The sequence below is a fragment of the Heterocephalus glaber genome, unplaced genomic scaffold (assembly GCF_053883595.1).
Source record: "Heterocephalus glaber isolate CG9 unplaced genomic scaffold, H.glaber_assembly_v1.0 deba00001497, whole genome shotgun sequence".
Classification (NCBI taxonomy): Eukaryota; Metazoa; Chordata; class Mammalia; order Rodentia; family Bathyergidae; genus Heterocephalus; species Heterocephalus glaber.
In genome coordinates, this window is record NW_028258320.1 from 13,340,569 (window position 1) to 13,365,816 (window position 25,248).

General features: G+C 43.9%; 1 protein-coding gene across 3 annotated transcripts; it reads right to left on the reverse strand.

Moving 5' to 3' along the window:
- Nucleotides 1-244: 244 nt before the first annotated feature.
- Vdac2 (voltage dependent anion channel 2) lies at nucleotides 245-14,567 on the reverse strand. Of its 3 annotated transcripts, none has more exons than XM_087184675.1 (11): nucleotides 14,326-14,567; nucleotides 13,779-13,886; nucleotides 13,541-13,592; nucleotides 12,460-12,528; nucleotides 11,300-11,349; nucleotides 7,963-8,115; nucleotides 7,819-7,871; nucleotides 6,450-6,677; nucleotides 5,087-5,237; nucleotides 1,956-2,013; nucleotides 245-616 (listed from the first exon to the last, which is right to left on the reverse strand). In XM_087184675.1, the coding sequence occupies exons 3-11, from the start codon at nucleotides 13,569-13,571 to the stop codon at nucleotides 525-527; spliced, it is 885 nt and encodes a 294-aa protein (XP_087040801.1). In that variant the 5' UTR covers nucleotides 13,572-13,592; nucleotides 13,779-13,886; nucleotides 14,326-14,567; the 3' UTR covers nucleotides 245-524. The 3 variants fall into 3 exon arrangements, with proteins under 3 accessions (XP_087040801.1, XP_021115311.1, XP_004846386.1); XM_021259652.2 differs by lacking the exon at nucleotides 14,326-14,567 and adding an exon at nucleotides 14,054-14,288; XM_004846329.4 differs by lacking the exon at nucleotides 14,326-14,567 and having other exon boundaries at nucleotides 13,779-13,948.
- Nucleotides 14,568-25,248: the final 10,681 nt, after the last annotated feature.

Here is a 25,248-nt window from a genome sequence, read left to right on the forward strand (position 1 = left end):
CTTTGACCCTAGCTGGCATCTTTTAACTCTGCAAATACGTGGAGCCATCAATTATGTATAGTTGCTTTATTCATAACTTGTGATATCCTCAGATACCAAAAGTAAATATGATGGCTGAATTTAATTTTTAAAAATGTTAACCTCATCTTCAAACACTTTCCATGTCATTCAATGGCAATACTCAAATGTTAAAACAAATAAGCATACAACTACACAATATGTAAATATGCACACAACTACACGGTTTTCATAAAGGTCTATTTCATTATTGGTGGTAGCGCAATTTAACAGATAAATACATTTAAATAATGTGTAAGTGACTGCATGATTGCAGCATTGGTAACTAGACAACCAATTCAACTAGAAACCAACAAGGTAACTGTCTAAATATTTAAAATACAGCTCTTGTTTAGATCATCCTTTGTTTGATCACCTTCTTGGGGGAAATAAAAGCCTGCTGGTCAAAATGGAAATATATTAAGGCCAAATCCGATATCCACTGCCAGAGGTTTCTTTCAGCTGGATTAAGCCTCCAACTCGAGGGCAAGCCCAAGCTTGTGGCCTCCAGCATTAATGCTCTTCCCATCTACCAGGGCAGACAGTGTAAGCTTCACACCTGTAAACAAAGCAAACCACTGTGAAGGGCCTGAAGCACTTCCCTCCTGCTCCAAGTCTTGAGTGCCCTAACAGCCACCCAGAGCCTGCCTGCAGCCTCCTCAAACTGCCAGTTGAATTACCAGTGTCAGCCACCAGAGGGCGCTTGGAAGTAGCAAGATACTAAGAATTCATTTTGTAAGGGTACCAAGTCACAGAGCATAAAAATGTTAGTTCAAAGTGTTCTAGAAAACAATGGTTATACTCTTCTGACTGAAATATACAAGAGAAGTCAATAACTGGACCCTAGAAAGCAAAAACAATGAAAAGATATTTGAGGGCAGGGACAAGTAGGGAAACCTGAGTACAAACTACCATTAGGTAAATTGATACTGTCTTAGGTGTAGAAAGGGTATTGCAGTTATGAAGAAAACCATCTTACTCTTAGGCAATAAATATTAAGGCAAGTCTGTCTACATGTCTGCAAACATCTTTTAAAACTATGCGAAAAGAAGGGTTAAGTGTACAGAGAATGAGATAAATCATGGTAGCTCACTGTATTTCTTTAGACTTTTCTTTAGGTTTCAAAATGGTCTAAATTTGGAGGGAGCTGGGGATGTAGCTCAGTGGTGCTGCACGTGCCTGGCAAATGCAAGGTCCTGAGTTCGATCCTCAGTACCAAAAAAAATTTTGGAGGGAAAATGTCTGCTAGAAGGGGAAAAAATGCTCTCAGTACTTTAGAACCTTGCTAGTCAAATGGTTTAAAAATGGGACATAGACACAGAGAGGCAGAGACAGAGGAAAGAACCAGAGAACTAGGAAGCTCATTAGAAGTACAGAATGCCACATCCCAGAACTACTGGATCAGGATCTGCACTGAAACAGACTCCACAGGGCACTGACATGCACGCTCATGTTCGAGAAGTGCTGCTCCAGAAAACACAGCAAGAAACAAATACTATGTAAAGTAAGATTACAGAAACAGAGCCAACCCAAGCAGGTGAAATCTGAGGAAATAGGAACTACTACAAGTGCATATTTACTTCTGCATTTTAGATATGTGAGAAAAGTGAATGGGGAATGGTCACCACCAAGTTTCTTTTTCTGGTATCAGGGATTGAACTCTGGACCTTGCGTTTGCGAGGCAGGTGCCGGAACCACTGAGCTACATCCCTGGCACTACTAACTTTCCTAAGAACAGAAAGTTCTTATTCTGAGACGCATCCAAACAAAGTGCCCTGATAAACCAGACTTTCCAATGACTCAGGGAGGGTGGGAGAAAGGGAAACAATCAGCTCTTCCATGTACTTGAAGCTGACAAGTGAATGGTGTCAAGACAATCCCTCTGTATGAATACTTACCAGGCCTCAGAGTCTGAGTGTAACCCACTCCAATTAAACTAGAGTTGTTGACCTTTGCCTGAAATAAAATTCAAAAACAACCATAAGAAAAACTTTTGAGTGGAAAGATAAAGCTCCTACAAGTTTCCCTATCATAGGATTATGAAGAGTTCAACTTTTTAACCTACATGTGAGATGATACAATTTCCTACTGTGTACCAAGCCAAAGAAAAACCAGGTGCCACATACTTAATTCTTCTCCATGAAATTAACATCAAATTGTGAGTAAGGGCTGTGCACCATGGGACACACCTATAATCCTAGCTTCTCAGGAAGTTAAGAAAGGACACCAAGTTCCAGGCCAGGCCGGGCAATTTAGCAAGACCCTGACTCAAAATAAAAAATAAAGAGGGATGGGGTTGTAGCTCAGAGGTAGAACACCCCAAAGTTCAATTCCCAGCAAAGAAGAAAAAAGTTCTTTTTTAGTAGGGCCCAAGGATATGTCCACGGTCCCAAAGTGTCCACAGAGGACAAGAACCCAACCACTCTCATAAAAAGTCCTGAGTCGTCTAACCACAAAGGCAGGCCAAAATGTGGCTAGTGAAATCCACCAGGCTCATGAGAGATGACCCACACCAGCTTTGAACTGTAGGATGTTAAATTTAAATTCATGATGTGAAGAATACATAGGGATCCTCCTCTTAAGAATCAGATCAGGGCCGGGGATTTAGCTCAGTGGTTTAGCCACCTGCTGCGCAAGCGCAAGGACCCGAGTTCAATCCCCGGTACCAAAAAAAAAAAAAAAGAATCAGATCAAAGGGCTGGGGATTTAGCTCAGTGGTTCTGCCGCCTGCCTTCAAAGTGCAAGGACCCAAGTTCAATCCCAGGCACCAAAAAGAAAGAATCAGTTCAAATATCTGTTACTTCACATCCTCACAGTTGTCACTAAGCCACTGAGTCCTGATGGAACCAGTCCATCCATGAGAGGAGCATCCTTCCCTTGAAGCATCATTTAGCAATCAACAATGCCCCTGACCTCCTTGTACAATTCTAACATTTTAAGATTTAGTCACAGACCTTCAAGGGCTGGCAGAACCCTAAAGAGCAAGATATGGTAAGGAGAACCTCCATATATCTCCATTCTCCAGCACCACTAATAGCAAGCCACACACCATAGGCCCTACGGCTGTAAACAGGTGCACCTTGCCCCAGTCTCCAGGATCTAGGCTGCCTGGCCAGGAAACTGTACTCTTCAGCATTATGGAAGGCATGGTGTAAGGGGACAGACAGCCGGCAAGCATGACAGATTTGGGATGATTTAATGAGTACACTCTTGTTATGTATAACATCAAAACAACACAAGAGCCCGAGAAAAAATTGATGTAACCATACAGGCAAAAGCCACACAAGCATTATTTATAGTCACTACTACAGCCACAATCATCATGATCACTGAGCCACCAATGATCAAGTGAGTTATTAATCTGAAGAATATTCCCACTAATGACCACCTTATGCCCAACAAATTAAGAGCCTCAGTGAGCTGGAAACAAGTTCCTATTATTTAACAGGAGCCAGCCATCCAAGTGTGATCAGAACATCAAGCATGGCTTCCAGGCGCTGCTGGACAGGCCAGACAGCAGCTCTACTTAGGGGAAAATGCTAGATCCATTTCCAAACAAATTCCCCACAGCCACACACACAATGACACATAGGTCCCAAGCTATCTTCCCATTTAAACTATGAGCTGCTAGTAGCTGATTAAAGCTTCTGCTGGCTGGTATTAAATCTGTGATGGGTGGAAGGGAGAAGGGAGGAGAGGAAATAAAAAGAATCAAGATGTGATACGTGTATGTACCAATTCCCCAAAATGTACTCATTATGTATTGCAAACAAATAATAAAAAGAAAAAAGGTTAAGGGCCGGGGATTTAGCTCAGTGGTTTTGCCACCTTCTGCACACGCGCAAGGACCCGAGTTTGATCCCCAGTACCAAAAGAAAAAAAAGAAAAAAGGTTAAAAAAATAAAAATAAAACCTGTGATGGTGTCACAGACCCACACTTGAGAACAATGTAACTACCAGAGAGAAGTGTGCTGCGCGAGGGTTCTGACTGGTACAGTGCTATGGTAGAGAAAAATAAATAAACCATTGGCTTGCCAATGGAAAAAGCATTCTGGGTGCTTCTTGTTCTGATTACAACTGTGCTAAGGTAGAACAAGAATGGGTTAACACTTAACTGCCTAAATTATCAAAACACAGTCCTCAGGGATGAAGAGCACTTTATGTAACAGAAATAGCTCATGGATGGTTTAACTTTCTTTCACTCCCAGTACATAACAGTACAGGCAGTCCCTGACCTGTAGGCAACTGACGTGCACAAACAGCTGCTGATCCATCTGAAACTGAAGAGAGCCCCTCTGCACTGTTCCCTGCCTCACTTGGCCCACTATGTCTGAAGGGACAAACAGTAGAAAGAGTCTAAGGATGGGACTAGGATGGCCACCTATCCCTATCCCTGTGCCCTGTGCAGGGGAGGGAGGTGTCCTTGGGACACAACTCAGGAACAGTCCTGGGCTAAGGGAAATGTTTTTTAGCCTAGATGAGACTGAAATAAAAAGACATGGGGTCGGGCCAGGGATTTAGCTCAGTGGTTCCGCCGCCTGCCTCACAAGCAAACGGATGCAAGTTCGATCCCCGGTACCCAAAAAAAAAAAAAAAAAGACACAGGGTCTAGTCCTAGCTCTATTCCATGCCCTAACCCTGCCAGCAGTAATCCTTTCCCTTGCCAAGCTTCAGTTCTTCACCTGAAGATGTTTCATAAGCCATAAAAAGACAACGTCAAAGTAATAATTAAAATACAAATAACAAATCAGAACTGCCCAGGGCCTAAAACACCAGCTAGCCAGGCTTAGGTTCTTATATTAGTTGAACAGCTTATAAGGTTAAATGAACTTGTATAGCCTGGCCAAAAAAAAAAAAAATCACACTTCTAACACTGTTACCATAGGAAAAGCAGCATTCCAAATGCTAAACCAAACTGATCTGTAAACTGGGGATAGTGTGAATCACAGTTCAAATTGTCAAAACAATTCAATACACCCAAATCCAAAATTAACTCCCATAACCAAAATCTCATCCTAAAAGTACTCACAGAAATAGAAGCAGTGGGATCCAACTGATATTTAGCTGCAATGCCAAAGCGAGTGCTGTTGGTGCCTGATGTCCAAGCAAGGTTTACTGAAGTGTCAAGATCTTCACATACTTTCTGATATATTGATCCTCCAAATTCTGTTCCATCGTTGCTGTAAGATACCTTAATTCAGTAAATCTAGAATAGACAATGACATTTTTCTAAAGCACAGGCTAATAGTGTAGCTCTGCATTTAAAGAAAGCCACTGTCGGGACCAGAGAGGCCGCTCAGTGAGCATTTGCCAGGCCTGCCAAGGCTCTGGATTCCACCCTACCACCCAAGGGGGCAGAAATCCATTGTCCACATTGGTCTTTAGCATTCCATTGAAAATTCCCAAGTTGTAAAAGGTCTTTTCTTAACTCCTATCTCCAACACAGGGATTAGCAAAACTTATCACAGTACATTCATCCAGTGAAGTCAACACCTGCCAAGAACAATCATGTCGTAAAATGCATAATATGCTGTGGGAAAATCATCAAAACATACTAAATAAGGGCAAAGGGTTTAAAAAGACTCTTTTAGAAGTGCAAGGACCCAAGTTCCATCCCCGGTACCAAAAAACCAAAACAAAATAAAACAAAAAAACACTCTTTTAGGGCACCAAGCATGGTGGCACATGTCTATAATTCCAACACTTAGGGTGAGGCAAGAGAATTGCCATGAGTTTGAGGCCAGCCTGGGCTACATAGTGAGTTTGAGGCCAGCCTGAACTACAGCGAGATCCTGTCTCAAAAAAAACAAAAAGAAACAATCTTTTAGGTACATATTATCCAGCTGGTGGGATCATGGAAAATGGTTTTCTTATTTGTGCTTTTGTTATTTACTAACATACCGCTTTTATAATAGAAAAAAAAAGTAAGGCCCTTCCATATATCTATTTAATTTAAGTTAAGCAATCCTGTCAGATCGGCACCCCCACACACCACAGGTAATAAAGTCAAAATACACTATCAGCAACCTGCCAATGTCTGATGCATCTTCTAAAAATACAAAGCATGTCAAGCCTCACATGAAATGAACATTTATTCCAGGGCCAGGGATTTAGCTCAGTGGTTCCAGCACCTGCCTCGAAAGTGCAAGGTCCCGAGTTTGATACCCAACAAACAAACAAAAAAACCAAACATTTATTCTCAGTACCCAAGTGAGACAAACATATTTACTGTATACTTCTGAGAGGCAACACAGATATAGCCAAGGATTTCTTTTCTTATGTTTAAGACAAATCCTAAACCGATTAAGTTGAAACTGGATTAATGAGACAAGAGACATCAAATACCATCCTCTGAGGGCCACATCACCATTCCCTACAAAAGAAATACTTACACATTAGTGTGTAGCTGAAAGTCCCCAGTCCTGTAGCCCACTGCAAAGTTATTCCTTGTCAGCTTTGATTTGGCACTGTCAAAGGTCATCTGGTACCCGGCAAGCCAGCCCTCATAACCAAAGACAGCAGATCCATGGATTGCGGGCCCAGCAAAATCAAAGTCAACATCACAACCAAGGTTTATACACTCCCTCTTGTAAGACGACTTGATTTTACCACTTTTCTTTCTGGAAAAGAACAAAATGACTTAAAACTGATGCCAGTGGGAAATATTTACACAAACAACCTCTGCATAAACAGCACAAAGCAGATTTAAATAAACTATCGTATGAAGGAGAAGTAAATGAAGAATTACAATCACAGGGTTAAAAAATGGCTCAATGAATAAAGACAAGGGCACATGGGGTAACTGGACTGCCACTTTCGTGGGAAGGCTGCTTTGCAGAACTGGCAATCAGTCACAAAAGCTTCTTAGAAACAAGTTTATTACCCAAGTTAGTGCCACAATGAAAAGAGGCAAATATCTGAAAGCAAGCCAATGATGGCAAACGTGTTCCAAAACCAGAAACAGAAGTTAGCCATTACAAGACAGTTTAGCAAACTGTCAAAACAATAAATCTGTGCCTTTCCTAAACAGACTTGAGAATACTTTTAAACTTAATGCAGATACATGCAGAAGATTGAATCTAAAGCCATCTCTCTAACTACGTACATAAACTAAAATCAAAATGGATCAAAGAGGGGCCAGGGATGTAGCTCAGTGGCATCCCACCTGTCTGGCAAGTCCAAGGTCCTGAGTTCGATCCCCAGTACCTGCGGGGGGGTGGGGGGGTGGGACAGATCAAAGATCTAGCTGAGCCTTGTGGTGTATGCCTGTAATACCAGCACTAGGGAGGCTAAGGCAGGAGGATTGCCATAAGTTCAAGGCCAGCCTGAATTACAGATGGAAACCCTGTCTCAAAAAAAAAATACTCAAAATATAAATAAAGACCAAAATAGAGATAATAGGAAGATTGATCTTTTGCAAAAGGGAAGGAAACCAAGAAACTGGAGAGAGGGTAGTGAGAGGGGAAGGGAAGGGGATGAAAAAAGAATTGAGAGATTATGTACATGTACCAGCTCCCCACGATGAATGCAATCATTAGGTACTGTAAACATGTACTGATAAAAATTAAAATTTAATTTTAAAAAATTCAATGCAGGGCCCGGGATTTAGCTCAGTGGTTCTGCCGCCTGCCTCGAAAGCACAAGGTCCCGAGATCGATCCCCGGTACCAAAAAAAAAAAAAAAAATCTTCCATTGGCTAATATTATAATGCCCTAAGGTGAATAAAAAAAATTCAATGCAGCCAAAAATATCCATGCTTACCCTGTGTTTGGTGAGAAGGTAGTATCAAATGTCAGTTTCAAACCTTGACAAATCTATTTTAGAAGGAAAACAAATTTTATATTCATTTTATCACTTCTAAAATACAAAACTAAAATTAATACTAAAGCATTTTCCAAATGTTACCTGATCTTCAATTGCAATTTCCGTTCCTAGAGTGTTATCAGTGTTCCACTTCTCTGTGAAAGTCAGACCATACTCACACCACTTATATTTGGTCTCCAAGGTCCCAGTAACTTTTCCAGTGTCTGTATTGGATGAACCTGATGTTGAGAATTCCTAACAAGACAATAAATGATGTCACGAACCTTCACATAAAAATCTACTGCCTAACTTGATACTCAAAACTCTCCGCAATGTGCTATTCCCTAACCACACACAAAAGTGACAAATTAGCCTTTAAGTGACTGCCACCTCATTTACAGCTGACATTTCCAAACAATCAATCACAAATTAACCTATACCTAATTCTCAAGTGAACAAACTATATACCCTTTAAGGAAACTTTGGCTAATGTCATTTTATTTGAAATTCAAAAATCAATGAGGAAAAAATGGCTGTTTGGCACTGCCTTCGGTCTATGTGGTACTGAATAAAACACTACATGTCCAGGTCGGGGATTTAGCTCAGTGGTTTTGCCACTTGCTGGACAAGTGCAAGGACCAGAGTTTGATCCCAGGTACCAAAAAAAAAAACAAACCTACATGTCAGTATGGTTCATCCCTGATCTCATAACTGAGACTATTACAAAAATTTTTCCCTGGAAATTCTTAAACAGAAAAGCATCACACAATAGCATTCCATGCATGAACAAGATTTTTTAAATTCTCTGACAATCCCAATATTTTATTTTTCTGAGATAAAAATTCTTCACTAGGTCTCATGCCCTCTTACATAATTCTCATTTAAAAAAAAGGGGGGGGGGGATTTAACTCAGTGGTTCCGCCCTTTGAGCACAAAGACCTGAGTTCGATCCCTGGTAGGTACCCCCCCCAAAAAGGGGGGGGGGTTTACAGATTTACTCTGCAGTTGGTTTTTATCATACATAATATAAACTTACATATACATATATCAGCAGAAAAAACCTAATACAGGGATCAATCTGAAATGTATTATATAATCTTATGACTATAACAAATATAAGTAATTTGCCAATCCCTAATTGCAAAGTAAAAATGAAAGGATAATATAAAACAGACAGTAAAGCAATTGAAATCTTCCAAGATTAAATATTATAATGCCCTCTGAGGGTTCTGACTCACAATTTTTCTACCATTTCTATTCTGTACTCTGGTAACTGGAAAACCAAGTCTAAAGATGGCTGATATGAAATAATAAAAAGAATTTCTGACTAGAAATTTTGATACCTAAGAGTGAGGAAGTATCAAAAATTATTATCAACAGGAAAAGACTAGTCATCATCCACTTAGAAAATACAACATTTGTGTGGGCCAGGGATTTAGCTCAGTGGTGCCGCATCTGTCTCAAAAACGCAAGGTCCTGAAATGGAAAGCACTTTACAGGCTATATAAGAAGCACGTTCTCCCAACAGTCAGTCTGAATAGGGAATGTGAATGAGAAGCAATTTTTAATCCTGAATGACAATGATTAATGACTCTAGAGGCCCCACCCACTAACATCTATCAGCCCAGAGATCAAAAGCTATCAAGACACAAAGTTAACATCATCCTGTGGGACCAAAATTGGACCAGATGACACCAATGATGGAGCTTACCCCCTTCATTCCATACTACACGTTTTGGTCTCTACCTTTTGGGGTACCCTAAACATCTCTGTAATTCAAGTGATAAAATGGTCAGGCCTTGCCCAGGAGGCTGAGACAGGAGGATCACTCTGAGTTTGAGGCCAGCCTGGGCTACATAGTGAGTTCAAGACCAGCCTGAACTGCACGGTGAAACCCTGTCTCAAAAAGAGAAAAAGAAGGGTCAGGGATTTACCTCAGTGGTTCCACCGCCTCCCTCGCAAGCGGAAAGACCTGAGTTCGATCCTCAGTACCAAAAAAAAAAAAAAACAAAAAAAGAGAGAAAGAGGAGGCCGAGGATTTAGCTGTGGCGCCACACCTACCCTGCAAAGGAAAGGTACTGAGGGGAAAAAAAAGAAAGAACCCGGGAGTGGTGGCACATGCCTATAATCCTAGCACTCAGGAGGTTGAGGCAGGAGGATCTCCATGAGTTTGAGGCCAACCTGCACTACATAGTGAGTTCAAGGCCAGCCTAAGCTACATGAGACCTTGTCTCAAAAAAGAAGAGAGAAAGAAATGGAGAGGGTAAGGAGAAGGAAGGAGGGAGAGGAAGAGGAAAGGAAAAAGAGATAGAGAGGAAAGAAAACAAACTAAGACTGAATTAAATCTAATAGGACTAGGGATTTAGCTCAGGCAGGCGTAAGGTCCTGAGTTCGATCCCAGTGGGGGGGGGGGCGCGGTTAAATGTAATAAATCCTATTTAAGGGCAGGGGATTTAGCTCAGTGGTTCCACCGCCTGCCTCACAAGTGCAAGGTCCCAAATTCAATCCCCTGTACCATAAAAAATAAAATAAAATTTAAAAAATCCCAGTTACATGCCAAAATTTATCAAAATAATCAATATCCTAATACATACATAAACACTATGCCTACTCCCCAAACAAGCTAGAAACAGAAATTCTTCAAGAGTAAATAAAAAGATCACATGGGGGCTGGGGATTTAGCCCAGTGATTCTGCCACCTGCCTTGCAAGCGCAAGGTCCAGAGTTCGATCCCCAGTACCAAAAAAATAAAAAGATCACAAAATAGGGCCAGGGATTTAGCTCAGTGGTTCTGGCAACTGCCTCACAAGCACAAGGTCCTGAGTTCGATCCCCAGTACCAAAAAAAAAAAGATCACAAAATTAAATTTTGCTTTACCCACTATGTAGGAGTTAGGAAGAACTGACACCCAAATACCAAAATATTAATATTCCTTAAAGATATTCATATGATGGGCCAGGGATTTAGCTTAGTGGTTTCGCTGCCTGCTGCGCAAACGCAAGGACCAGAGTTCTATCCCGGGACAAAAAAAAAAAAAGATATTCATATGAGAAGTCCATATTTCACAAAATGCACGCTGAAATATCCATTCAGGGTACCCACTGGATAAATGCTTAGTGTGTGTACAAATTAGTAAGCTGAGTACTTTTATGCCTGGAAATCTGATAGTTCTATAGAGTTACGAAAAAGTATAACATTTTCTGTCTTCAAGCTTGTAATCTACCTGAATAGACAGAGTCCCAGGTGACCAATGTCTTCCCCATGTTCCTTATGTGTATAGAGTAATACAGCAAAAGACCACAAGGAAATCAGAACAAATTAGGTTATGTGTAAATCACTTACAAAATTACTGCTGCTGCTTTAAGGTAAAACAGGTAGACATGTTTCAATTACAACTTTTATGGGTTGAAAAATGACAGGTTCATTAGCTAACACTTACCACCCCACTGCATGACTTAGTTTTCACATCCAGTTTCACCAACCCAAAGCCTTTAAAAAGAGCAAAAGATAACAAAATGAATCTTTTGTATAAAAGATCCTTATCTACTATTGACAATATACTTAAAAAGATTCCACATATGCACAGGGGAATAATGTACTCAGACACAATATTTAAAAGAAATTTTAAAAATTAATTCTATATATACTTAGTAAAGGACAGAACATCTCTATACTGCTTAGCCCAGTGTTGGTACACAGCTGACCCATCCCAAAATGCTTTCAAACCATTTTTAACCCTAAACATCAGGTTAGAAAACCATTTGACGAAATCTCAGCCATCACCAATAGTTTATCATTACAAAGACATTTGGGACGTTTATCTAAAAATTAGGGTACCTCTAATAACATAAAAGGATAGGGTATGGGGCTGAGGATTTAGCTTAGTGGTTCCGCCACCTCCCTCACCAGTGCAAGGTCCCAAGTTCGATCCCCGGTACCAAAAAAAAGATGGGATATGCAGAATAAGATCTCCAAAAAGAAAATTGAAAAATGGCATAATTCTTTCAAGATTATTAGGAGTTACAACCACAAAGCAGTACAGTAATACATCACAACTCTAGTCAACCAAGGCCTAAGCTATAACTAAAGAAAATGAAAACACAAGCTGCTTTCTCTGAAAAGCTAAACTATAGTTTGAAACTGGAGTGGACTGCAACATTTAACAGAAGTTTAATCTAAAATGTATCCAGTAGGGTCAGGGATTTAGCTCAGTGGTTAGAACTCCTGTTTTGCAAGCACAAGGAACCGAGTTCAATCCCCCGTACCAAAAAATAAATAATAATAATAAAACAATAAAATGTATCCAGTAAAAGAATGCAACATGATACTTATAGTTCAAATTAATTTAACTTCCCTGAGGAATGGAAGCACACATTTTCACTTTTTTCCCTCATTTTTTTAAATTTTTTTTTTTTTTTTTTTTAGGTAGAGTCTCACTAAATCGCTAAATTGCCACAGCTGGCCTCAAACTTTCAATCATTTTGCCTCAGCTTCCCAGAATCCTGGGATTAGACATACACAATGCCTGACACCTTTTCATTTTTGACCTAAAATTACATTTGCAGTCTAGATACAAAATTAAAGAAAAAAGGTTCTTACCAAATCCTTTGTTGAAAATATCTCTGGCAGCTTTGCCAAGGTCTGCATATGACGGAGGAATACACATCGCTGGTAAGTAGAAATAGTCCAGTGTTAGCTACGTTCTTGTTTTCCCACCTTCTGTACAATAACCCAATGCAGATCTTTAAATTCAAGCAGTTCAATTTGCTAGCATTATGGTTTTGATACCAGTGCCACAATAAACCTGTATGCTAATGACCCATGATGGAGATCCCCAACAAAGGCCTATCTCTAAAATAGATAACTAGGTAGCTACACAAACTTGGGAAAGCTCCTCCAAAATAGAAAAACATTAAAGAGCCAGCAGTACAAAAACATTTTTAAATTTAAAAAAAAAAAATATATATATATATATATAAAATCTCCAAAAGTCACTGGGATGGGCTGATCTAACTAAATAAATTCAAACCTTAAAACTAGGCCCTTTTCCTTGAAATACCCCTATTACCGTCTCTGAGATCAAAACCAACTCTCAGGAGTAGAAAGGAAAGGAAACTTAACAGTCTGGGAAGTTAAATATTGGGCCTTAGGAAAAACACAGCCATCCACTTTTCACTCAAATATTTACACCAACTGAATATCAAATGGCACTTTAAACCTATTAACATGACAAGTGTTCGTTCCACCAAGGTGGTGAGGCTTAAGATCAAGCAATCTGAGCTCATAGCAGCTCATTCATTCTGCAGAGCAAGTCCACGCCCTTAGGAGCACATGCAGTGAGTGACCTTGGCCTCTCACGAGGCGGATAACTACTTCCTCTAGGAAAGTGACCGAATCTTTCAGAGATGGAATTCGACAATTAATAACTTCTTGCTTTCCAATTTGTCATAGGCACGTCCAAAAACGGAAAGTGAATGCAGCTACACAGACCAACGCCCTAGGCCCGGTCCCCCTCTCCGAAAACCGGCAGTCCTGCTCCGCCACCGCAGGCGCGATGGTCACTCTGCGGAGCGGTCACCGAAAGGAGCCGAATTTGGCCAGACTGGGGTGAGGGAAGAGAACAGGCTGCCGTTTTCTGGTCGCCAGGTTCCAGTATCGCAGAGGTCGCGTCTCTACTTACGCCGAGCGCAAGTCTGTCCGTGGGTCGCCATGGCGAGGTCGCTGGAGGTGCTCTGCGGAAGAGACAAGAAAAGCGGTCAGAGGAGGGTCACAGGGGATCTAGGACAGAAAAGGGCTGAGGGGCCGGGGACAGCGCAGCCATCTTGGGGAGCCGGGGCCAACCCGAGTCCCGCTCAGGCCTCCCGCTTGGCCGCCGCGGCCTAGGCCCCGGGCTTGGTGAGAGACTGGCACGACAGTACCTGGTGGTCTCCTGAGGGGCGCCGCTGTTGCTGTTGCTGCCGCTGCCGCTGCCGCTGCCGCTGCCGCCGCCACTCACCTCACTCCGGGTCGGGCTGCGGCTGCAACTCCTGGAGGGCGAAGTGAAGGAGACACCGTTCCGCCCGCCGCCACCCCGTCTTCCCCCAGGCAGGACCCCGCCGCTGCCCCCCCGGGGCTGCCCGCCGCGCCTGTCCTCGGAAGGCCGCCCGCTGCCCACTCCACCCCGCTCCAGAAAGGCCACATGGACCGAGGGCACCTTCTCCCCCGAGGTGGGCCGTCTCTGTGAGTCGGCAGCGGTCGGGAGAGCAAAAGCCCAGGCCCTCGGGTCAGGCAGTGACCAGGGCAGCCCCAGAGACGAAGGGGCGGGGAACGGCGGAGGGCGCGCTCGCGTGGGCGGGGGGATGGGTCGGAGGTCCCGCGTGAGCCCATCACAAGGGCAGGACATCGGGCGGTGTCACGTATGCCTCTCCGCCCTCTGGGCGCTGGTGCGAGCCTCTCGGGGCAAGGCGTAAGGCGCCAGAGTCCTACCGCTGCGGCTTCTGGAAGCGGTCGGCGAGGCGTCGCCCAGTCTACTCTGAGCCTGGTGTAGGGGGAGCTTCTGAAACACCAGCAGTGTACGAACGGGGCGCCACCTGCAGCCCCCGAGCCCTTCCTGCCCCGCACCCACGCCGGTGACTGTGCCCCGGCGAGCTTCCCGACTCCATATCCACACGCGGGACCGTGGCTCCCGCGGGGACCCAGCCTGACCTGGGGCCAGGCTCCTCTGTCTAGAGCCCTGCAGAAAATGAAGAAATTAAGCTGACCAAGTGTTAAATTGTTGCACCCGAGTTGTTTGGTGTGCTGGAAGAATGGGGAAGCCAAGGGAAGAAGAATGAGCAGTTTGATGAGCTAGAGCTGGCATCAGTTGGGGCTTCGAATCAACCGCCTACCTCAGCAATTAACGCGTGTTCCCAGTTTTCTCGTCTATAAATGGACAAGGTTAAATGAGAGGATTCTCAGTAGCCATTCAACGATGCAACCTCAGACTGAGCAGAGCCCCACACTCCACCCCATTTTCTTTTATTCTATAAGTCTCCTCTGCCTCAGTGCTGTCCAGATTCTCCCGTCCTAAACCAGGAAAATGATGGGCTTCCACAATCCAAAACCCAAATTAAATCTGCAGCCTGGTAGATTCCCTCCCACGGACAAACACAGCGGGCAGTCTTGCCTGGTCATAGCTGGGTTAACTCATGTAAAAGGTCAGAAAAAGAGAAGTCTTCTAAGAGATCAGGCTCCAGAAGTCCTGATTTGTTTCTTAGTTAAAGCTCAGACAGGGCGGCCTGCAACCAGCCTGGCACCACTGAAAACTGAAATGCTCTGGCTGGTGTCTGTCTGCTGCTATTGCAAGGCTGGTGGCGAGACCAGCATCCCCATCCCAATGCCCCACACCAGCATCTGCCAGAAAAGTCCACTCCCTGCTAAATCAGTTACCTCCCTTAGCTGCAGCAGAGCTTATTCACATTGTGAATCATCTACCGCAGTGCTTAACCGTCAGAGAACTTTATCCTCTGCAAGCCCCGCCCCCCAAAATGTAGACAATACTTAATGACCAAGGGAAGTTCTGTGGCTAAAAAGGGAATTGTAGCTGAGGAAAAAACGGTGATCCTCTTCCCTCTTACTGTAAAGGCTCAGAGGATAACATCCCTATACAAAAAAAAAAAGTTAATGAGATGGGCATAGTGGCACACACCAGTAATGCCAGCCCCGCAGGAGGCTAAAGCAGGAGGATCTCCATGAGTTCAAGGCCAGCTTGAACTACAACTACACGGTGAGACCCTGTTTCAAAAAACTAAAAACAAAAAGATTGGAATAATGAGTTTGATGATGGACAAAGGGGACAAAATACACAATACAGCCAGTCATTCAAAGATAGAAATGGCAAAGAAACATTTTCCTCTCAGACTCCACAAGGTTGCAGCCCTGCTTCAGATTTCTGGCCTGCATAACTATAAGAGAATAAATTTACACCGGTTTAAACCACTAAGGTTGTGGCGATTTCTTACAGGAAACTAATAAAGAAATATTACCAGGACTTGCTGTGCCTTTTCATGCTCGTTCTCTCACAGCACATAGGGGATTTTCCAGAGGCTACATGATGTGACATCACAACAGACTAAATGCAGAAGCAGGTGAAAGAAGCCAACTGTCTTCTACTGAGGCAGACAGATTTGCAAAAATGTGCCGCTCTTTGCTTTGAAAAATGTAGTTTTCATTTTAAAACAAAAAATTGATATAGACAGATAAATTAGATAGAAATATTATAGGCAGTCAGATGGGGCTGGGCCCTCAAAGTCAGTACAGAGGATGAAAACACATGGAAGCTGTGGCTGGAGGCACATCTGAAGATTAAAGTCACACAGGCCAGATTCCCATACTTCCCCAAGGGATGGACATAAATTTGAAATTATTGGTACCACCCTTTTGGGCTTTCCCACATAGACCATTATCTCATTGGAAGTGGGCCAACCTCCTCCACCCTCTTAAGACTCAGAAGATTTACAACTAAGACTAACATTATCAACGAACGTTAATGATGTCATCCATATAAGCTTGTTACTATTGGGTCAATATTACCTAAGTGACTATACTTGTAATCTTATTGGTTGATTATAGTTTTTACCCATGTTGTAACCACCCAGTCTGACTTTGCTGTATAAAAACCACCTTTGAGAATGGGCAGGCTTGTTGGCAATGCCTTCTGTACACCTCGTCTCTCAGGAGCTATTCTTATTCCCCCATAAATTTTTACTCTTAACCGTCCTTGTTCCTTAGAATTTATTTTTTTTTAATTTTTTATTTTTTTTTTGGTACCAGGGATCAAACTCGGGACCTTGCGCTTGCAAAGCAGGCACTGGAACCACTGAGCTAAATCCCCAGCCCAGAATTCATTCTTTGACTTTGGGGAACACAAACTCAGTGTATCTGACATCTAGCATATTGGGAGTTATATCTGTACCCCCATATCAACATAATGGATCCAAACCAGATATAGTGGTACCTACCCATAATCCCAGAATTTGGTATATGTGCTGCCAAAGCTAGCACCTTAATCCCAGAATTTGGGAGACTGAAACAGGAGGATCACCAAGAGTTCAAGACCAACCTGGGCTACAAAGTGAGCTCAAGGACAGTTTGGAATAAAGTTAGACCCTTTCTCAACACCAATGACATAATAAAACAATGGATCTGGTTTTTTGCATTTCTAATAGGCTGTATATTTTGATATTTTTTTCCTTAGTTTTGGGGAAAAGGGGCTCTAGTTTCTATGACCTGCCCTGTGGAAGAGAAATCCTTCTTTCTATGACTTGTCTTAGGTTGAGGGAGGAGAGAAACAGGACAGAAGTTCAAAGAGAAACTTTGTTTCCCAGGCATTCACTTTGTGTTGGATACTTGGATTCAGTGAATATGTATGTAGGCTTCAAGTCCTTTCAACCAAAGCTGCCTGGGGATGGAGGGATGGAAGCCAAGGCCTCCTACTGGTTAAACATGCACTCTACCACTGAGCTGTAGCAGGCCAGGAAGCAGGCTTTTTGGTTTTGGTTTTTGTTATTTTGGTTTGGTTTGGTTTGGTTTGGTTTTGGGTTGGTTTGTTTGTTTTGGTACCAGGAATCGAACTCAGGGTCATGCACTTGCCAGGCAGGCACTGGTGGTTTTGCTTTTTTTGAGGCCAGATATTGTTATGTATTCCAAGCTGGCCTTGATCTCCCTATGTAGCCCAGGCTGGCCTCAACCTCGGGCCAGAATTACAGGCATGCGCCACCACACCTGGCTTGTTTTGTTTTGTTTTTTGTTTTTTGCGGTACTGGGGATCGAACTCAGGATCTTGGTGCTTGCCCGGCAGGCAGCAGAACCACTGAGCTAAATCCCTGGCCCTTTGTTTTTGGTTTTTGAGACAGTCTCAATATGTAATTCAGGCTGGGCTTGAACTCAGTATGTACCCCAGGTAGGCCTTCAACTCCTGGCAGTCCTCCTGCCTCAGCTTCCAGAAGGCTGGGGTTACAGGTGCAGGCCACCACGCCTAGCCAGAAGCAGGCTCTTTGAGCAATTTGAGCAACTGCCTTGTGTGATCAGAAAAAAATAAAGTCATTTGGGCTGGGGATGTAGCTCAGAGGCACCACGCCTGCCTGGCAAGTGCAAGGTCCTGAGTTTGATCCCTGGTACTGAAGGAAAAAAAAAAAGAAATAGGGCTGGGGATTTAGCTCAGTGGTTCCGCCCCAAGCACAAGGACCCAAGTTCGATCCTCAGTACCAAAAAAAAAAAAAGAAAGAAAGAAAGAAACAAAGTCATTGAAACATAGCCGCTGTTCTCAGGGGCTTACAGTTAAATGTATGTAGAGGTGTCAGGGACTGTGAAGGGCCCAAGACTATACCCTGCTTGCAAGCTAACAAGTTAGCCTGCCATAGGTTCAGAGGTTCCTGGATGGTGGCAGGACCTGAAACTCAAGGGCAAAGACTAAACTCAACTTAAGCTTCATATGCACATCATTCTCTGTGTCCTGTGTCCCAGGGAGGATGCAGAGCAGCTGAGTTTAGGGACCCCAATTTATAAGAGTCTGCTAACAAACTTACCCAACCTCTACCCCTGAAGGGGACATGATGCTGCTCAGGAAATAAAATCTCCCCTCTGCCGCAGAGAGAGCACTCCCTTTACCAAACAGCCTTGGGAAGACAGTCTGAGAAAAAGCTGGCATAAAACATGGAGAAACTGCCAGGCGTGGTGGTATATGCCTGTAATCCCAGCACTTGGGAGGCTGAGGCAGGAGGATTACTGTGAGTCTGAGGCCAGCCTGGGCTACACAGCAAGACCCTATCTCAAAAAAAAAAAAAAAAAAGATATGGAGAAACTCCATAGAGAATTGTCCTCCAACAAAGACACAGAGTAGGTAAAAATTCAAGAATTGCAAGTATAATTTTAAGAAGTGAGTATAAGCCAGATATGGTGACACATGGCTATAATCCCAGCTCTCTGGGAGGCTGAGGCAGGAGGACTGCAAGTTTGAGCCCAGCCTAGGCAATTTAATATTTAATGACTTAGTGAGACAGTCTCAAAACTTAAAAAAGAAGAGCTGGGGGTATAGCTCAGTACTAGTGCACCCCTGCATTCTGAATACTGAAGAAAAAAACAACAACAGAACTTTGGGCAGTCAGACTGAGGAGCCACCACACTGAAGTCTGAAAGCAAAATTAAAAAGCCAAAGCTGGACATGGGGCTCATGCCTGTAATCCCAGCATTCAGGAGGCTAAGGCAGAAGGATCAGCAAGAGTTCAAGGCCAGCCTGAACTACATAGCAAGACTATGTTAAAAAAAAAAATTAAAAAGCCAACAGAGGATAGAAAGGCACCATTCTATAAAGACTTATGTGGAAATCCATGGGGTAAGAAGTAGCAAGAAATGTTTGAAAACCATAAATAATAAAGTAAAGCTGGAACAACCTGTAGAAAAGGTTAAAACATTAGACTGAATATACTGGCTGGAGTCAAATGTTGAAGATTCAGAAAGCAGCAAATAGGTGTCTGAGGTGGCTGGGAACAGCATTTGTGACTTGAGTAGCTGGTAGGACAAAGGCCACACACACTGGGGAAGGTATGCAGGAGGAGGCAGTGTGAGGGTTGACAGGAAGACCTATGAGAACAGGAGCCAGGGGTCAGGGGGTCCCATAGGCAGTTCTAGAGATTCAGAGGAACAAAAGGCTGGACAGGAAGCATCAGAATGAACATTTTCATTTTGATGGTGACTAACCGTGTGTGTGTGTGTGTGTGTGTGTGTGTGTGTGTGTGTGTGTGATTAAGATCAAGGAGAGATAGGATAGGAAAAAAGAGTAAGCCTAAGGATGTGGCCATGGGGAGTGTTGGTGTTTCATTAGCTAATGAAGAAAACTGACAAAGACTGGCCAGGAAGCTAGCAAAAAACTCGAAGGGAGCATTTCTTTCTTTTTTTTAGTTTATTTTGAGACAGGGTCTCATGGTGATAAGGAAATAATGCGCAACATCCAGGCCTTTGTCTGTTCCCAAACTCCTCCAATGTTTTAGCCAGGAATCCTAAGAAGTATTGTTAAAGCCATCTATACTGCAAATGTAACTGTTCAAGCTGCAAGATGTCCCTACTTGATGTTTCAAGATGTTAACTCCACTTCCACTTCTGTGATGTTTCAAGATGTTAACTCCACTTCCACTTCTGTAAAGCTTTCCCAGTATGTGAACCCAACCCTCTTACCTCATAGATCTCTATATAAGGTTGCTTCCATTTCTATTCAGAGCTCAGACTTTGGAGTTCGAACTCCTCTGGGCCCACTGGCATAATAAAAAGTTCCCTCCATCTCTCCAAGTGCCACTCAGTTTCTTTGCCTCCTGAGAACTTTGGATAGCTGCAATACTTGGCTGTAACACTGAGCTGTAGCAATGGTATAGTTCAGGCTGGCCTTGAACTCACTACATAGCTGAGGCTGGCCTTGAATTCACAGCAATCCTTCTTCCTTAGCCTCCTAAATGCTGGGATTACAGGTGTAAGACATCAAGTATGGCCTGGGTTTTGGGGGTTTTGATTTTTGTTTTTGTTTTTCCCCAGTACCAGGGATCGAACTCAGAACCTTGCATTTGCAAGCCAGGCATGGTGCCACTAAATCCCCAGCCCTTGTTTTTTGTTTTTTGAGATAAAGTTCACTATGTAGTTTAGACTGGGTTGTTTGTTTTGTTTGTTTTGCTTTTTTGGTTTTTGTTTGTTTGTTTGTTTGAGACAGGGTCTTCCTATATAGTTCAGGGTGGGTTTGAACTCACTATGTACCCCAGGGTGATCTCATACCTTCAGCAATCCTCCTGCCTCAGCCTCCCAAGTGCTTGGATTACAGACCTGTGCCACCACACCTGGTTAGGGAGCTCTTTCATAGAAGCCAAAGGAGGGCATCATCAGGTGGGATTCGTCAACAATGTCACCCACTGAGAAGAGGTCAAAGGAGTTAAAGATAGAGCATTAATAACTATTACTGGGGAACAAATTGCTTCATAAGTTCATGGCTTCATCAACAAACATTATCAGAAAGTTTCTATGGGTCAAAAATTAGGAACTGGCTTACCTGGGTGACTGTGGCTCAGGGGCTCTCAGGAGGCTGAAGTCATCTAAAGGGCTGAGTGTCCTAAGGGCCCCACTTCCAAGACAGCTATTGCACATGGTCCTGGTTCCTCACCACAGAAGCTTCTCCATGGGGCTATTTGAGTGTCCTCATGACGTGGCAGCAGGTGACCCAAGGACCAAGACTGAAGCTGCCATCTCTTCTATCATTGGCCTCAGAAATCACACTGTCCCTGCTGTCTTTCCTATTCTGTGTTAAGGAGTGAATTCCTAGGACCAGATCACACTCAAGGGGAGGGGAACTAGGCTCTCTCTTTCAGTGTCAAAGAAAGTGTGGATCTACACAGTCCATGTTCTGGTTGTATCTGTCTCCATTCTCCCTCTTAGATCTCCCCAACCTCCAGTCTTCATAGCATCAGAAGGAGGCTTCCTGGTGCAGTTCCTTAGTATAGCTTCTCTAGTACAATTAATGAAGGGGTGAGCTCCCAACTGGACATGCCACTTGGGAAAGGCTCGGACCCCTGCTAAGACACCCAGTTTGAAAAGGGTGGAGCAAGAGGCCCACCTGAGTCACAGAGCTGCCACAGTTCTGAAATCCAGCCAAGTGCACAGTCCTCCTCCTGCCTGTGACACTGGGGACTTCAGTGTGGGGAGCCAGCCCTAGCCGTACTTCCTTCTCCTACTGCCCTGACTCCATCCCACCCTAGACAACACATTCGAGCTCCATCCCCTTGTGCTGCACTCCAGAGCTTGGGCTCTGAGGTATGACTCTGGTGAGCCACTCTAGCCTGAAGATGAAGGGCTGGGAGAAAAGTCTGTTTGGCCCCAAAGCAGCCCAGGATGGGTTGGTAGGGAAATCTGCAGTCTCCTTAGGCAGAGTGTGGTCTAGACATGGGAAAGGTGGCCTGGCCCCGGGTGGGATAATAGTGAGTTCAAGACTTATCTAGGGATCTAGGGACAGCACAACCTCAGGTTAGCAGGGGTCCCTAGAGTGCAGGAGTCAGGATGGGGCCCCTTTCACTCAGGTCTAAGGGGAACACGAGGGCTTGGGACTTGCAAACCTGTCTGTGATGGAAAGAGGAGCTGAGAAAGGTGGTAAGAAAGACAGAGGAGGGGCCGAGGATTTAGCTCAATGGTTTTGACACCTGCTGCACAAGCACAAAGACCAGAGTTCAATCCCTGGTAAAGAAAGAGGAACACAGGCCGGGGGTGCTGCAATGGGCTATCTGGTTGGTGAGCAGACACTGAAGTATGACACTCACCGGAGGGGTGTGGGGAGGACCAGGAAAAGGCTGGGGCATGGGCACTGTCTGACCCTCCCTGATCCACACACAATGGTGGGGTTGGCACAGGTCATCAGCAGGGACACCAGTCACCAGGGCGTTGCCAGGATAAGAAGTGGAGCTGACTCTGATCAGGTGTCAAAGTCCACAGGGAACATGGAGAAGTGACAGGAAACTGGTCACAAAGGATGACATGGGGCTGGGGTGTAGTCGGTGGTAAGTAGAGGGGGCTAGGGTTGTGATGCTGACATGAGGGCACACACAGGATGGGACAGTGACTGCTCCCTGGGAGCCAGTAGCCTGGGAACAGTAAGGAGGGTGACAGCCTGGGGAGGACTTGGGGCAGGATCTAGAGGCACAGCAGGATAGGCCAGAGGACTGGCAGCACGGGGAGTTCAAACTGGAAAGGAGCGGAGCGCGGACAGCTGGGGACAGAGCCAGGGAGCACGTGGATGCACAGAGGGATTTGTATTTAGGGGAGTAGAATGCATGACTGGGGGTAACAGGCATCCTAGAGATATAGGGGGTAGAGATGTAACTCCCAAATTTACTAGATATCCAAAACGCGAGTTCGTGTTCTCTAAAATCAAAGAATGAATTCTAGGAACAAAGGAGGTTAAAAGTAGGAAAAATTTATTGAAAGAAAGCTTCAGTCTAAGACAGAAGGGGGAGCAGAAAGTGGGTTGCCTGCCTACCCCATTTTTCAAAGATGTTTTATACAGCAAAACCATGTGGTGAGGCGGGTACAAAGTGGGACAAAATTATAAGACCCAATGGAAATTTACAAGGTGGGCATGAGGTGGGGCAAAACCATGACCAACCAGTGGGATTACAAGTACAGTCACCCTGGTAATATTGATTAAATGAGGGTCAAATGGGGGAGCTTGTCACAGCAAGCATACAAGGATTTTCAGTAAGGGTGGGTCAAGGATATTTCCCAGAAGGCCTGGGCTAAGACCTTGGCCTCCCACCCAGGTGATTGATATCTGTTTAGAATATCAGTCACTGCTATTCATTTTACATGGGTGTGGTAGTTTCTCTTTTACCATGCTGACCTTCAGTGAAAGTGTCTTGATTGTCCTCCATGTTGGCTCCTTGCCAGCCAGCCCTGTCTAACTGCCTACATGATATCCAATTAATTTACCTATCTGCAATACTAGGATTTCATAGTAACTGTGAAACTCTCCTGAATTGGGCCTGGGTTCTGGTTTTAACCTTGGGTTGCCATTCTTAGGCTTACTGAAGTGTGAAAAACACGGATTTTTTTTTAAAAAGACTTTTTTTGAGACTATGTAGTTCAGGCTGGACTTGAACTCCTGGTTTTTCCTGCCTCAGCCTCTGGAGTGCTGGGATAACAGGTGTGCGGCATCATGCCCAACTTATTAAAATATGTTAAGTACACATATCTACTCTCTAAGATGAATACATACATCATGTACTGCAAACATGTACTAATAGTAAGTAAGTAAGAATTAGAAATATCCACACAAAAAAAGAGAGAGAAAGGCAAAGCTCAGCTTGCTTCAAGGTTATGAGAAACCCACAGAAGAGTTCCTGAACACAAATCCCTGGGGCTGCACCTCCCCCAGGACAAGCTCCCTGACAGAACAGCAGACAAGACCTGGCCTCGAAAGTCATGCCTGCTCACAATGTCTCGGAAACATGAAATATGAAATGTTGTATCTCCCAACCTGTTAACTGTATGATACATCAAGAAATCGGAGAAGAGCCCTAGGGAGGACAGAGGTTAAAAGGAGGTTATTGATAGGAAACCTCCTCAGGGGAAGGAGGGGTCCAGGTCAGGTAGTCAAAGACCCCACTTTACAGAGGAGCTTTATAGGGTGGATACAAAGTAGGCCACAGCCATGAACATCCAATAAGGTTACAAGTATAGTCACTTAGGCAATGGTGGTCCAATTGGGAAGCAAGTCACGTAGCAAGCATATAAGGACTTTTGGGGGTGGGGGTCAGGGATATTTCTTGGAGAGGCTAGGTTAAGACCTTGACCCCCCACCCAGGTGATTGATACCTATTTAGAATATCAATCACTGCTATTTATCCCCAGGGGAAGCACGAGGGTGTGCAGTTTCTCTCCTTTTACTATTCTGGCCTTCAGTGAATGTGCCTGGGGCCACAATCGTCCTCCATGCTGAAGACCCAGCCCTGTATAGCCAGCTGTAATATTTATAACTAATTTAGCTGCCTACAATACCAAGAGCCCCCAATAACCTTCCAGCAAATCCCCTTGGCTTAGGTTGGTCTGTCCCTTTCTGTGTGTACAGCCAGGAAGTCTAATTGTTGTGGTGCTGTGGTTTGCTTCACCTTTGTCCTGGCCTTCTTGAGGACTTAGCCCTGTCTGACTGCCTATAATATTTCTACCTAGCTCATCTCTCTATAATAACACCACTCCCAATCACAGGTGGGCAGGTGGGTGCTTTGCAGATAATGCATTGCCAGTGTCTCCCTGGCCCCACTGTCTGGAGTTAAACTGAGTCCTTCCACAGCCCAACTCAATGGAGCCCGCCACAGCATTGGGCTGATTTCCCAGCCAGAGCCCATTTACTCCCTTGGAGCCTCTGTGGCATTAGTTGTACATTTCTCCAATATTGCATTGTGAAAATGTTCAAACATACAGGAAGGTTGAAAACCTGTATACACTCAGCCCTTCCTATCCATGGGTTCGACATCCATGCATTGAACCAACTGCCTATCAAAAATATTGGGTGGGGTGGGGATTTAGCTCAGTGGTTTTGCCACCTGCTGTGCAAGCGCAAAGACCGAATTCGATATCCGGTACCAAAAAAAAAAATTGGGAAAAATTGTAACTATATTGAACATGTACAGATTTTTTTCTTGTCAATATTGCCTTAAAAATGCAGGCTGGGGATTTAGCTCAGTGGTTCTGCCACCTGCCTCGCAAGCGCAAGGATCTGAGTTCAATCCCCAATACCAAAACAAAACAAAACAAAAATGCAGTATAATAACTATTTACATGGCATTTATATTGTATTAGTTATTAAAAGTAATCTAGAGATGATTTAAAGTATATAAGGGATTAAGGGGA